General features: G+C 36.6%; 1 protein-coding gene across 1 annotated transcript in view; it reads left to right on the top strand.

Moving 5' to 3' along the window:
* LOC145666674 (uncharacterized) overlaps positions 1–16,584 on the top strand; it is a 282,579-nt gene that overhangs the window by 139,530 nt on the left and 126,465 nt on the right. Inside the window, exon 3 of the mRNA XM_081734149.1 lies at positions 14,127–14,235. Coding sequence (XP_081590275.1) covers positions 14,127–14,235 — 109 coding nt within the window. The remainder of the gene's footprint in view (positions 1–14,126; positions 14,236–16,584) is intronic.

Consider the following 16,584-nt stretch of genomic DNA (forward strand, 5'->3'; position numbering starts at 1 on the left):
AAAGAGTCCAAATCAATATAAATTATTTTTTTGTATGTAATAGAAGATTAGGATAATTGTGCGGGCAGCGCTGGGTAAACGAGCTTGTAATTCTATAAATTTCTGGTGCCCCAAAATTTATATATATATATACAATATCAAATATTTCAACAATATTACATATTTTACAGTTTCTTTGCTATATATTTATGTGCTATTTTGCTATATATATATATATATATATATATATATATATATATATATATATATATATATATATATATATATTATTACATAATTCGTAATCCGGATTTTAATAATAATAGTGTAATGTACCTTAGCAAAGCAAGAGAGAATTCATTACGTGATATTTGATAAATATGCCGTATTTTATATATTTTATAACTATCTTAACATTTCTATGGTTGTAATTTCTTGAATAGTAATTTGAATTCAGAGACTAGAGCAGTGCTTTAAAGAGACTTGAGTCAATAGTCGGAACGCTTAAAACAAACGAATAAACCCGAAATACTATAATAATAATAATAATAATAATAATAATAATAATAATAATAATAATAATAATAATAATAATAATAATAATAATAACAATATCAACAAACCAACCTTGGGCTCAGTGCTTGAATATCGGGATGGTATTTTAAATATCCAGAACCTGGCCGCTATTTTGCTCAAATCTATAAATTGTGGAAACAGTATAGAAAAATCTCTTTCAAGATACCACTTCTCTCTCTCTCTTAAAAAAAGTGAACCCATATGTCTCTTAACGTTTTTTTAAATTTTATTTCTCTGTCTTAACAAAGCGAATAGAAGACACTTTTTGCATCTGTCCATTGCAACCACCATAGCACGTTAAGACTCGCAAGGTTTTGTTTCTTCAGTTGCACATCAACCCTGCTCGCATATTTTTCATTCGCGGCAAAACGCCGCGTAATATGAAAGGGTGCACTTTTCACGCGGCAAACTGCCGCAAGCGGCGACGGCAAATCGCGGCCTCAATGTGAAAGAAGCGTAACTGCTATAACTCAAGTTACAGTAGCAGTAGAGAAATATTTTTCAGGACCGAGCTTGCAGACTTGTCACCCATATCACGGGAGTTCATGTTTGTAAAGATAACACTTTGGATTTTAAACTGAAGACTACAACCTTTTAACTCAAAGTAAACAACAATAAGGAAATTGTAGAGGGAGAGGGTAGAGGAGGAAGAAAGGAGCTATGATGCGTATACTCTGTCTGATGGTAATGTCGTCGACATATATGTATGTTCTTCGATCCCATAAAACATTTTAGACAGCATTGGCGAGAAAACAAAATAAGCCTTTTGTATTGTAGTCTTGAAGGCCAAATGGACGACGTCTTGATCCCCACTAACTTGACAAACTCCTTCTCAAAACACATGTTCTGCAATGCATGTACGACTGAATAATAACAAATGTATCAGTAATAAATGTTAAATTAGCGTTTTAACAAATACACACGTATTTTATATACACATCATTAATCCCGAAAGGGATAATAAGCTATGTTCTCTTTGTTGCTACTAAATTCGTTACGGAAATCCCGATAATTCTTACGATGTGATCCCTACATTTTTTTTGTGTAGTCCTATGCCCAAAACGAATTTGGAAATTGCATTTTTCTTCTCCACACCCACTCCTTGCGGTGTCGACTACGATAACTTTACTGTACCAAAACTGTCAAGTCTCCATGTATTTACAGCAATGCTTTGGAGAACTGTCAACTATTATTAAATTGTTGCGCAAAACTAACACAATGCTGAAATGCCCCAGTATTGTCAATACAAACACAGATAAGTACAGAAAGGGGCAGTGCAAAGTCTCTTGAAGGTCATTTTCCGATTGGAATCCCAGTTAAAAGTTTGAAAGCATTACTACATTCTTTCATTCCGGTTACATGACTTGTCCATCTGAGCTCCCCAGATTTGATGACCCTAACAATGTTTGGTAAACGGTATAAATAATATAATTCCTCATTATGAAGTTTCCGCCATCCATCATTCCCGTTCCTCTTAGGTTCGAATATTCGTCTTAGGTTTTTATTCTCCAAATACTTTGTTTTCATTCTTCTCTCAAAGTAAGCGACCATGTTTCGCAACCATACAGCACAACAGGCATGATTACACTGTGCAACAATAAAAATTGCCGCAAAACAAATACCTGTGATTCCTGTGAAGTCGGGTACTCTGATGACAATAGTGAAATCCGTTTGTCTCTATCACGTAAACTTTTCTCTGGAACCGCAAGTTTATCAGCGTAAACTGCAATATTTTTGTGTTTTGTGCCACTGGAACAGCAGAGCAAGGAAAGAACATTACACAGTCAAACATTGGCCTGATAGAGAAAGCTTCAATCCTGGTGAAAAAATGTGGCGCATGAAACCCTTGCTGAAAAAAGACAGTGTGCTGTTACCGCCGTTACATCTGAAATTTTGCTTCATGAAGAATTTTTTGAAAACAATCGACAAAGATGACAGATGTTTTCAATTTCTAATTTCCAAATTTCCTGCGATTAGTGCAGCAAGAATTAAAGAAGGTACACTCATTAGGTCTCAGATTCGTGACTTGATGAAAGACAGTACCTATAATAGTTGCTGATGAATATTGAGAAGGCAGCTTGACTTACCTTCAAAGCTGTGTGCAACATTTTCTTGGGTAATGCCAGGTCTGAAAACTATAGAGAACTAACAGAAAACCTACTGGATTGTTACAAATCTATGGAATGCAACATGTCCCTCAAAATACATTTCCTACATTCGTATTTGGATTTCTTCCCACCTAATTTCGGAGATGTCAGTGATGAACATGGTGAGCGATTTCACCAAGATATCTGTGTCATGGAAAGACGATATAAGAAAATGGTCATCAAACCTTTTAGCAGATTACTGCTGGACTCTCCTACAAGAAGTTTCACCATCTACCCACAAATGAAAAGTGTCCTGGAAAAGTTTCTAGCTTGTAAGTACATTTCACGCTATTTTGTAGATTTCATGTTTGTTTTTTCTTAATATTTTCTAACAGAAATGAATTGTAGCACATGATCTATCTATTTATATATTCTTCCTGTACTGCGATCGAGTCTTTTCAAGTATCGGACACGTTGCTACTTTGTTTGTTTTATGAATTACAATGTAACGCTAGCTGTATGCAATACAGGTTAAGTGGTATATGTGACATATCTTGTCCAGGAAAATTGGTACCTGATGGAACATTTCTGATTTCATTTTCGAAATTAGGGTATGTGAATTAGTAAAAACACTTTCTCTTATCACCGGCAAGACACAAAGTTCCTATTTGTTGAACTGTGTTATCATTTTATATATTTTAAACTACAAATTCCTCGACAGAGTCCGGGAAGACAAAAGATTTTGAACTGAAGAATGACACGAATTCCCTGCTTTCATTCGGTATTTAATTTCTTTGTGGATATGGTTTTGCACTGTTAATATTGATCCTAGAAAATGTCTTTCTGTCGAAAATCTCCATACTTTGAAGTATTATGATCACAGCAAATTTTCATGTAATTTACATATACATTGGGCATAGGACTACACAAAAAAAATGTAGGGATCACATCGTAAGAATTATCGGGATTTCCGTAACGAATTTAGTAGCAACAAAGAGAACATAGCTTATTATCCCTTTCGGGATTAATGATGTGTATATAAAATACGTGTGTATTTGTTAAAACGCTAATTTAACATTTATTACTGATACATTTGTTATTATTCAGTCGTACATGCATTGCAGAACATGTGTTTTGAGAAGGAGTTTGTCAAGTTAGTGGGGATCAAGACGTCGTCCATTTGGCCTTCAAGACTACAATACAAAAGGCTTATTTTGTTTTCTCGCCAATGCTGTCTAAAATGTTTTATGGGATCGAAGAACATACATATATGTCGACGACATTACCATCAGACAGAGTATACGCATCATAGCTCCTTTCTTCCTCCTCTACCCTCTCCCTCTACAATTTCCTTATTGTTGTTTACTTTGAGTTAAAAGGTTGTAGTCTTCAGTTTAAAATCCAAAGTGTTATCTTTACAAACATGAACTCCCGTGATATGGGTGACAAGTCTGCAAGCTCGGTCCTGAAAAATATTTCTCTACTGCTACTGTAACTTGAGTTATAGCAGTTACGCTTCTTTCACATTGAGGCCGCGATTTGCCGTCGCCGCTTGCGGCAGTTTGCCGCGTGAAAAGTGCACCCTTTCATATTACGCGGCGTTTTGCCGCGAATGAAAAATATGCGAGCAGGGTTGATATATATATATATATATATATAATATCGTGTGTTAATAACAGGTGCCAATTAATTCACCGTCTGAAGACTATGTAGGACGATGTTAAAAATCGATAAATTGATGTGCATGTCTGTGGAGTCAATGCCGTTAATTTGTATAAGAGCTTAATTCTGGTAATCGTAGAAAGTCCATTATAGTTTATGATAGTATCGCGTTGCATGATTTATGGTATGACCTCAAAGAATGGACGGAACGTCATTTATGTTATTGGCTGGTAAAAATAAAGAAAGTATAAGATGAGTTTTCCTGCATATTTATCAGGAAGTTGAATATTTGTTGAATGTCGTATATCAATAGTGTGACTTTCGAGCTATGCTATGCAAAATTATAATAAGTGTTACGGAAAGTAGGTTTCCCAATTTCTTTATGTAAATGTCATTGTTTGGGATTTTTTTTGGGTAAAATATTCCGCCCACCAGGAACATCACACACACACACACACACACACACACTGCTAATGTCCTTCTTTTTCCCATTAATTTTTACTATAGTTAAATCACCAATATCAAGAGAGATACTGGTATTATCTACTTTGTTGTCAACTTTAAGAGGGATGTGTTGTACTTTTTCGAATGAAAATACAAAATCATTTTTTTTAAATATTGCTGTGATCGAAATGATCATAAGAGCTTTCTGAAGATAAGTGCTAAACATTCCTTAACTTTCTTGATGATATGGAGTGCGATATCTTAGTATAAAAGAAACACAATACAGGTCCACGGTTTTCATTCCACTTCTTTTTGGCAATTAACACAGAGTCTTTTATGTCCTGTGAGGTGATTTCTTTGTACTTATTATTCCATCTTGACGCATAACTTGAGGAGGCATATAGCAAGTTAGTGAGTGCGAGTCATGGCTAGCATGCAGGAATTTTAATTTCGAAATTCTGTAAACCAAATTACAAATAAAACCAAATTACAAATGCGAAATAAATCGCAGAACAAGAGGAAGAATTAAAATGGTACCGTACTTACGTAGTTATTTCATCATAAGCTTTCAGATTATTTGAATTGATAATCCATAAAGTAGCATTAAGGAAATATCTATGAGGAAACATCCCACACACCAGAGGTAAGCGCACTACCAGTGAGCCACCGTGACCCACTTTACGCCATGATGATTTCATAGAGTGATCTACTGCTATTAAATGTTTTTTTATTAGCAGAAAACGAACGAGGAAAGAGTATATACGCGTACATAACTAAATCAATTAGTGAGAAACGTTAGTTCCTTGGTGAATATCACCATCTATTTCAATAGTCGAGGAATTACCCTGATAAATTTCAGAACTACACGAGAATTCTCACCAGACACTTTTAATTATATTTTATAGAAGATAGAGCCAGCAATCACTAAATATTATTGTATCACTCAGCCTATAGAACCAGGCGTTATTGTCTGATTTAATTTGCATGTTAAACTTCATTATTATTACATATTTATGAACGACATTTGAGTTGTTCCTTAACAAAATATTCAATATATATCTACATAATCAGCTGGGTTCTTGCACTGAACGATATCAGCTTTACTTTTAAATAGTATTTTCTCTATATTTTATGAGATTGGGAGTGCTCTGTACAACAGAGTATATACATCACGGTCTCCTTATTCAGAAGTTATCAACCTACTACTATCTAATTTTCACTAGTTTGTTTTAAGATTATTGTTCTAAAAGTAGGTAATATTAGCTTAATCATAAAACAATTAATAAAAATATACTAATTCCAACTCAATAGATCACATGCTTAAGTTTGCCGTACTATCTTAATGTACACCAGATTACAGTATAGCATGTAAAAAAAACTTAAAATGTACTGTACAGCGACATTAAAAAATCCTTGAACGTAATCTGTTTCTCTCGAGCCCTTTCAGTGATTCGTACATAGGATTGCAGGAAACAAAGTTTTATATTTCTCGTAGTTTTAAGATGGCATTCGTTTAAGACATTCGCCAGACATATACCAATGTGGAAATAGTTCCTGGTTGTCAAAGCTGGTTGTCCACTAACTTAGTTTAGACTAAATGACTAATAATAAAGGGGGTATGAATCGATTTATCTCACATAATTTGCTTTTGAATTATTTGCACTCAACCTAGTGAATAATTTAATAATCCAACAATTGCATGGTATAAGTATATTTTCGTAACTATATCATACCAAAATGTTAATATTTTGCATGGATTACTGCGTTATATGTAAGTTGATTACTAAATTATATACACATTGAATGAACCACACATTAGAAGAAAACTATTCCCTGTACATCATATTCCATCTTCGTGCAGAAACAACCAATTTCAGTGATTCGTATTAGCCAGTGATGTAACGGTAGTATCTGATACTCATTAAAAATACGAAGATTTTTTAGTAACGATTACAGGTAAATCCTGTTAGTTTAGAAAGGAAGGCAATAATTAAACTAGAAGTTTATTAAGAAAATGAGTCATTTGTGAGTGTGGGAAAACCTAAAAATATATGGGTATCTATTTTGTAATTGTGAAGCAAAAGTAACTTGTAGTGACCACTTACCACATATTAGTGCGTATTGAGCTCAGTTCTTACTTTATATGCAAACTCACCGTCCCTTCAAGCTTGCTTCCTATCGACGCACTCACAGATCCACCAGTTTTGCCTGCCCTGAACGGGATAGATAGAAAACTTATTTAGTGCCAATTAGCACAGTCAAGTGCATATATATATATATATATATATATATATATATATATATATATATATATAGAGAGAGAGAGAGAGAGAGAGGGGGGGGGAGAGGGAGAGAGTAGTGAAGACATCATGCAACAAAAACGAACATTGGCTACTAGGGACGTACGCAGTAGATGGGTTTTGGGATTCAGACTTCTCTCCCTTTAAAATTCCAAAGTTTCTCTAAATTTAGACTAATGTTAGGGATTATTTTATAAATTTTACTATAACTTATCCTCATATTGAATTTGGACCCCCCGAAAGGTCTGAAGCTGCCTAAATAAATTTCTGCGCACGTCCCTGCCATGTATGATGCGTTCTTCCGTAAGGAATCTGTTGTGCAATGTTTCATTATCTCACCTCTGTTTTATGTGAAAATTGGGATTAATTTTGTATCCCCAATTTTCCAAAACTTATAGCTAAAAAAGTAACACTTCAGGGTGAGGGAGCATTGTATAGGCATGTTATTTGGTAGTAGGTAATGTAGGAAACATACATGTAATGTAATATTAAAGAAATAAGTGAACGATATGTACGGTGTAATTTTCCGTAAGAAAAATCTGTTTTTTCTGTTCATGTGTGTTCCTTATGGTCAAGTTCTGTTTTCAGTTACAGTTGAGGTGGTATCTTTTATACCTGTCCGAATAACTTTTAATCATACTGTGTAATAATGTTGTGTGTTATCATGTTTTACTGTATAATTTTCAGTTTACATACTAAATCCGTTTTGTTTTTATCCAAATAAAATTAATTCAGAAGTTTCAGAATAATTAAGAACTATAGATCTTCGGGAAATAATTTTTTATTTATATGTTATTTTTCTCCGTAAATTTTGTGTATGGGCATCTCATTTGAGTAAGTATAAAATATGCATTCTTATTGCGATGTAATTTATAGGTCAGTACCTGGGTAGAATTTTCTGAATTTTCTGCGTTGTGATTGGGAACTAGACGGCACCTTAGTGATTTGGCGCGTCTCTACCTTGTTCTTTGTTGTGTAGCGTCCTAGGAGTGAACTGTACATATCAGTAGTATTTGCGTCACCCTATCTCACTTTGGACTTTGACCTCGACATTTGTGACGTCATAGGTCAAAGGTCAATTACCTTGGCCCGGGGTCAATGACCTAGAGGTACTTAGGACCACCCCTCTAAATTTTGGCAGGGGTATCTAGGACCACCCCCTTAAATTTTGGAAATTGCCAAATCTAAAAATTTGGTATGGTAGCCTAGGACCATAGTATGTACCTCTATCAGTATTGGGGGTCTATGTCGTTCCCTTTCATGGGTAAAAAATTGCCAAAAATTCAAATTTCGGAGGTTTTTGACCTAATTTATCCCCTTTGATGAGGTGTTATTATCCTATATGGTTATATGGGCGTATACAGGGGTTCATTACCTATTATCATAACACATTGGTACATTAATGCACCCCCTTTAAATTTTTTGGGTGGGGTAGCTTGGCCCACCCCTTAAATTTTGGAAATTGCCCAATTTAAACATTTGGTATTATAGTACTGGACCCTAATATGTATTATGATAAATTTGGATGGTCCACCTCGTTCCCTTCTAGGGGTACAAAATTGCCAAAATATAAACGTAAGCAATACGTTGTACCACGTGTTTGGTGTTTTGGCCCAATTTATGCTCTTGGATGAGGTCCTATTACCTTATATGGTTATATGGTTATGTATAGGGGTCTATTCCCTATCATAAGACATAGGTACATTTGTGCACCCCTTTAAAAATTTGGGAGCGGTACCTTGGCCCACCCCTTAAATTTTAGAAATTGCCCAATTTAAACATTTGGTATAATAGTATAGGACCTTAATATATGTTACTATAAATTTGGGTGGTCCACCTCGTTCCCTTTTAGGGGCATAAAATTACGAAATTTTACTACAACCACGTGTTTGGTATTTTGGCTCATTTTATCCCCTTGGATGAAGACCTATTACCTTATATGGTTATATGATTATGTGTAGTGGTTTACTCCCTATCATAAAACATAGCTACATTGATGCACCCCTTTAAATTTTTCGGAGGGGTACTTTGGCCCACCCCTTTAATTTTGGAAATTGTCAAATTTAAATATTTGGTATTATAGTATAGAACCCTAATATAGACCACTATAAATTTGGGTGGTCCACTTCGTTTGCTTTCATGGGTACAAAATTGCCAAATTTTAGTACAACCACGTGTTTGATTTTGGCCCAATTTATCCCCTTGGATGAAGACCTATTACCTTATATGGTTATATGATTATGTGTAGTGGTCTATTCCCTATCATAAAACATAGCTACATTGATGCACTCCTTTAAATTTTTGGGAGGGGTACCATGGCCAACCCCCTTAAATTTTGAAAATTTTCCAATTTAAGCATTCGGTATCATAGTACATGACATCAACATGTATCATGATAAATTTGGGTGGTCTACCTTGTTCCCTTTCATGGGTAAAAATTGCTAAAATATAAACATTAGCAATATGTTGTACCACGTGTTTGGTTTTTGGCCCAATTTCTCCCCTTGGATGAGGTTCTATTACCTTATATGGTTATATGGTTATGTATATGGGTTCATTTCCTATCATAAGACATGGGTACATTGATGCTCCCTTTAAAAATTTGGGAAGGGGTATCTTGGCTCATTAACTCGGTTTTAGAAATTGTTTAATATAAGCATTTGGTATCATAGTACAGGACTTCAATATGTATCATTATAAATTTGGATGGTCCACCTCGTTCCCTTTTATGGGTAAAGAACTACCAAAATTCAAGTTTCGGAGGTTATTGACCCCGTTTGATAAGGATTTAACACGTTATATAGGTATGTACAGATGTTTATTACCTTCATATGTTTATGTTCCCTTTTAAATTTGGGAATTATCAAATAACAAAATTCGGTAAACGTTTTCTAGGACCCATTGTAGATGTTGGTGTTCCTCTTATGGCCAAATTATCAAAATTTAAAGGTTATTGACCTATTTTTTTGATACGGCTTTATTATTGAAAAAGTACAGGATTTATTACTTTTTCATAGGACATAGGTGTATTTGTGCACCAATCTTAAATTTTGGGAGGGGTACATTTCTTATTGCCATATCAATAATTGGTAATTGTTCTTAAAATTGGATAGTATCTCATTCATTGGGTAAATCATTGTCAAATATTAGTATGATCACGTGATCAGTTATTGACCTATGATGAGATTAGGAGTCCAGGACATTGGTACATTTAAACTTTGTAGGATAATTTGAGAATTGTCAAATGAAATTGCGTCATTGGTTTTGATTATTCCAGCCTATGGCCAAATATAAACGTAAGCAATACGATGTACCACGTGATTGACCTTGATGAGGTAGTGTACAGGGATTCATTTCCTTTGTTGTGGTACTTCTTAAGTTTGAGTACACACTTGCAGAAAATAGTTGGTTCTACTCAGGTAAGCAATTGACGACATTATTGACCTTATTGAACATATAATTATATGATTAATTCTAAGACTTAGGTATATCGAGAGAAGTATTCTTTAAATTTGGGAATTGTGATAAATAGAACTTTAACATAAGGCGCGAAATTTGAAACAATACTTTGAACTTTAGTCACAGCTCATAGTCTAATATCATTTGTGGTGATTGATTTGATCTTGAGCTTTAGAAATCTGATAGTCTGCTTAACGATGATAGTCCCACGCATTTCACTACAGCTACGGGCACCTTTTCGCATTTGGATATTTCCATTATCAGCCCTCAGCTGGGTGTTCCTGTTACGTGGAGTGTCTATTCTGAATAGACTACTTATAATTTACGTCGAGCCAACTGTGATCAATTCTCACAACTCTTTACTTTTGCTGATGTTCCTAATTTGTCTATTGACAAGCGCACTGCATTATTTCAGCAAAAATTTCTAGCAGCTACTGACTCTTCTATTCCTTGTTCTCGAGGTCAAAGTTCTCGGAAACTTCCTTGGTGGTCGCCTGAAATCCGTCATGCTATTTTTGCTAGGCGTCGTGCACTTCGCCGCTTTAACCGTCTTCCAACGGACGATAACTTGGCGCATTTTCATCAGTTTCGTGCTCGCTCCCGCTATTTGATTAAACAAGCAAAACGTCACCGTTGGCATGACTATGCATCCACTTTTACAACCTCTAGTTCAATGAGTGGTGTCTGGTCCAAAATGCGCCGTCTACAGGGCTCTGATGGCCCGCATTGTGTCCCTGCCCTCGTCATAGATGACGAATTGGTTACAGATCGGAAGCAGATAGCCAACGAACTGGGTAGTTTCTTCTCCTCCATTTCTAGCTCTACCCACTATTCTGCAGATTTTCATAAGTACAAGCAGCAAGCTGAACTTATACGTTTATCGTTCACCTCACGGCATATGGAATCTTATAATTCCCCTTTTACTGCTAACGAACTAGACTATGTTCTCTCCACCACCAAGGATACTGCTTCAGGTCCTGATTGCATCCGTTATACTATGTTACGCCATCTGCCCCTTCATGGTAAAGCCTCCTTATTGAACTTATTTAATGATATCTGGCTTGCAGCCACTTTCCAGTAGTTTGGCGAGAGGCTTATATCATTCCTATTTTAAAACGCGGTAAAATCTCCACTTGTAGTTCCTTCTATCGGCCTATTGCCCTTACTAGCTGTGTCTGCAAAGTTTTTGAAAAGCTGGTCAATCTCTGGTTGGTCTGATTCCTAGAACGGAATTCCTTTCTCTCCACTATTCAATGTGGATTCCGTCACTTTTGCTCGACCACTGATCTCCTTGTGCATTTTGAAACTGTTGTTCTGAATGCTTTTCGTCATAGGGAACATTTAGTCGCTAGCTTTTTGACCTCGAAAAAGCGTACGATACCACCTGTTGCTTTATAATCTTGCAACAGCTTCACTCCTGGTTACTTCGTGGCTCTATGGCTTTGTTTCTAGAACAGTTTTTAGGCAATCGATATTTGAGAATTTCAGGATCACTCATCCCTTTATGATCGTTTTGTCCAAGAAAATGGAGTCCCTCAAGGTAGTGTTCTGAGTGTGACCTTGTTTGCTGTTGCTATAAATAGTGTCCTGTCTCATATTAGTACTCCTGTAAGAGGTCTACTTTACGTTGATGATCTTACCATCTATTGTCGTTCACATGACCTCCGTACATCTAGTCGTCAACTCCAGCTTACTCGGAATCGTTTGTACAGATGGACCACTCAGATCGGGTTTCATTTTTCCGTTAAGAAAATTGTGTTCTTTTCTGTCCCTTACGTACGTGCGTGATCCGATCCTGATCTTTATTTTAACGGAACACACTTTTCATTTGTTCATAGTGCTCGCTTTCTCGGCTTGGAAGTCGATCGTCAGTTTACTTGGCTTCCGCATGTATAGGATTTGAAATATCGTTGCCTTCGAGCACTTAATCTTTTGATAGTTTTCTCTCACCGTTCTTGTGGTGCGGTTCGTACGGTACTTCTACGCCTGTACCGTACCCTACGTTCTAAAATGGATTGTGGTTGCTTGGCTTACTCTTCTGCTCGGCCATCTGTTCTTCGTCTGCTGGATACAGTTCACCATCGTGGCATTCGCTTGTGTATTGGAGCTTTCCGCACCAGTCCTATAGTACTTTATATGTTGAATCCCATGAACCATCACTTCAGCATCGTAGGTATTGTCTAATCCTCCGATATTTTGCACGCCTTCAAGCCCTTCCTAATCATCCTTCTTCTTTTGTTTTCGAAGCGGGTGATCGTTATCGATGCTATGCGGCGCGTCCTCTGGCCACACGACCGTTTGGGATTCGTGCACTCAAACTTCTCGATGAATTAGTTCTTGCTTTGCAGGCATTGTATCCCTTGGGTTTTCTTCCCATTCCACCCTGGCATATTAATTGTTCTAATATCTCTTTTCAGTTGCCGCCTTCTAAAAACTCTACCACGACTGATCACCAATACCTGCAGGAGTTTCGCTCTCTGTTGCAGCAGTATGGTGACTTTTCTCAATTTTACACTGATGGCTCGAAAAACGAAAAGACTCTTGCCTGTGCGTTTGTCTGTGGCCACGCTCATTATGGTTACCGACTTCCATCGCTGACCTCTATCTTTAGTGCTGAGCTTCTGGCTCTCCTACAAGCGTTGGATTATGCAATTAACCATCATATTGCCCCTGTTCTGGTCCTGTGTGACTCTCAAAGTCCTCTTCTCAGCCTTAAGAATGTTTACACCAAACATCCTCTAGTCCAACATGTTCTGTTGAAATGTCATTCTAAACTTGCTGTTGGCTCAGATGTGGAATTTTATTGGATTCCTAGCCACGTTGGCATTGCTGGCATTGAGGAGGCTGATACTGTGGCAAAAGCTGCCGCTCTTCATTGTGTTGACCTTCCGACGCCCCTCCCACTGATTGTTTTAGCTCGCCTACGGATCGGTCACACTCATTTAACGTATGGATATCTTTTACATGGAACTCCAGCTCCGGAATGTGCATTTTGTGGTGCTCTTTTGTCCGTCCGTCATCTACTTATCGAATGCTCCATTGTAACTAGAGATCCACAGCGCTATGGGCTCGAGGGAGATCTGCAGATACTCCTTGGTGACAACACACGTTTTATTCCTAGGCTTGTAGATTTTTACGAGCTCTTAATATGTTGCATGCATGTTAATTTAATTTCGTGTTTGGATGTTTTACCTTTGTTTTTAATTAAATTATTACAGGTTTTTATGTGTGACTTGCCTTTTAATTTTTACCCCCTTTTTTATTGTCTTACATTAGACTTTTAAAGGGTGCAAAAAGACCCCGGTGTCAACGCATTCATATTTTCCTTTTCCTTACCTTACCTTACCTTAGATATTACTGGATGATGGACTATTACATTTCAACCTACAAACTGCGAAGCAGGTTTACATTGGGATTATTAGTAATAGCAGAACGGTGAATCGCAGAGTTCGAATATGCGATACCGTAGTACCGGGCAAGAATTTCAATTATTAGAAAGTAGTAACCATTTTAATTTTAAGATAGTAAGAATACTTGGAAATATATGGATATTGCTTGGGATGATTATAACCTAGATTCTACTTCACACGTTTAACTTAATTTTGTTCTTTTTTTGCAGGAATTATTGTAAGATTTGTAGGCGAGGCCTATGTTAATGTGCCTGACGATCCGTGGATAAACTTTATTGGATTGCAAAAGTTTAAAGCTGCCTTTCGAAGAAATAAAGTGTGAGTAGCTCCTATATTATTTATCTAATTACGTGATTTTAATAATTGGGAAGTCATGAGAGTTCTATTAAATGTATTAATATCTCGAAGTTTAGAAAACAGCAAGATAAATACAAACAGGGTCGGATCCAGGATTTTTTGAGGGGGTGCACCATAACTCCCAAAATAACCAGTCTCATTGAAACTCTTCAAAGTGACTTGTGACAATATTATTTACGTCTCTTCACATCTGACAACACTGATGCATACAACGGGTGAGGAGGGGTAGTATTTAAAGGAGGATCGCAAGTGATATGTAGAAAAATTGTTCTTCTCACTTCTTGGCTTCTGTTTTCTTCCCTACTTGACAAATGTTATATTGCTTTGTTTGGTGAATCATTTTCCTTCAACCTTCAGAAAATCGACTTAAACTGTTGCTTCTGCAAAACTTCTCTTTATTTTAAGCTCCAAACCTAAACATGACTGCAGGAAGTTTCGAAAAGTGTTGCTATTTTCACGGCTAGCTTCTTATTTAAAATAGTGTATATTTACAACGAAGGGGTTGGGGTGCACGTTCATCGGTGTGCTCCCCTATATCTGGCCCTGCATTCAATAATAACTTGATAGGAAACTTGAAGTTAAAAAGAAATCAAAATTATCAGTAGCAAAGGTCAAACATGAAATCTCCTTACAATACGGAAATGTTGAAACTGAACTATCTTCCCAGTATTCTATATATTGCGAAAAGATTCAAAAAGTTTCCGCAATGGTACTACTCATGAATTACATATTGTGTAAAGAGGTTGGGGACGACCCGAAAGAAATACTAAGAATTTAGATGGATTCTTCTTATATTTTTCACGAAGATAATTCCTTCATGTTTCTAAGAAGATACCTTTGTAGAGTCGTGATGGCTCAGTGATAGAGCGTTCATCTCTGATGCGTGGAGTCCTTGATTTGATCCCCGTTCTCGCCAAGTGGACTCTGTGGTGGACAAACACCGTGTGCGCGGGTTTGCTCGGGGTTCTCCCGTTTCATCCCACTTTCTTCATTTCACCATTTTATTCATTTCTCTTCAGCATATCCTTTTTGTGGAACGTAAAATTTAAAGATTTCATTTCCATTGTATTCCTGAATTCAATTAGAACCTATAAACGTTAATCTTTATTTTAAATAACTTAGCATTTCAAATAAGAAAAGCTAAAATTGTATTTAAAGCATAATATGATTAATTATGCTTTCAGTAAATAACTATAAATATATTAATCAGGAAACATATAGAAAATTATTATTTAACTTTGATTATTTTTAAAATGTATTTGACCCTTTTACGAAGAATGTAAAATTTCTTGCCCACACCCTCTAACCCTTTTAAAATAGCCAGTCCCCGTATAACGGCATTCATTTTGTAATTAAACAATTTGTTTTCTAATAACACAATGTTAACAAAATTTGAAGGTGGTTGTGTAGGGAAATGAAATATGAAACTGAGTCTGAGTTCAGGCTGTGTTCTACATTTTCAACATTTCTGTGGTGATAGGAAGTGATGTAGTCATCATTATGCTTCAGATGCTTTTGTCCTCTAGTATTTCCTGAGATGCTCATTTTACAATCTCCGAGTAAATCCAGAAGGCGCATTGTAATAGAGATGGGCACGAGCGAGTTCGAGCAAGTTTTCATTGAAACTCGACTCGACTCGAAACAGATATCTTTGAGCTCGACTCGAAAAATTTCCTCCAACTCGATTCGAATTCGGGTCGAGTTTCGAACCGAGTCGAGCCAAATCCTGTGTGTAGTTTCAAATACTCTCTTTAACTATCCTACGTAGACAATATAATTATTATCAATGATATTACTACTACAAATTATTATTACAACACCATGTATAAACATGAAAGACAGGTGGTTTGTATCCGAATACTAAAATATAGTTGACTACCGACCTCTGTAGTCGTCAAGTTTAGAAGGGAAGGTCGTCGTTCACGAGGTACTGAATTTGAGTTCCGGACGACCAAGTATTCGGGCTTGGGTAAAGTTATAGAACGCCTGCCAAACATGTTCAAATTATTCTGTCCGGGTTTAAGGTTGCCAACGGCTCGAGTGGCTCAGCTTACAGCTCATTTACTGTCGAGGCGAACCGAGAAGTGAGCCGAGCGAACAGCTCTCCCTAGGCTCAGTTGAGCCGAACCGAGCCGATGACTCATTCCAACCGAGCCAGCTTGAGCGGTTTGCTCAGTTGAACGGAGCCGAGTCGTTTGACATCCTTACGAGGGTTGGACTTCTGCTTGGGCTCAAAAATTTGAGCGTGCAGATCTCAGCCTTGATGGTAAGCACTACAGTATATACTTAAATTGGTGCTCATGACATTTG

Source organism: Thermobia domestica, chromosome 12 (genome assembly GCF_964235325.1).
Source record: "Thermobia domestica chromosome 12, izTheDome1.hap1.1, whole genome shotgun sequence".
NCBI lineage: Eukaryota > Metazoa > Arthropoda > Insecta > Zygentoma > Lepismatidae > Thermobia > Thermobia domestica.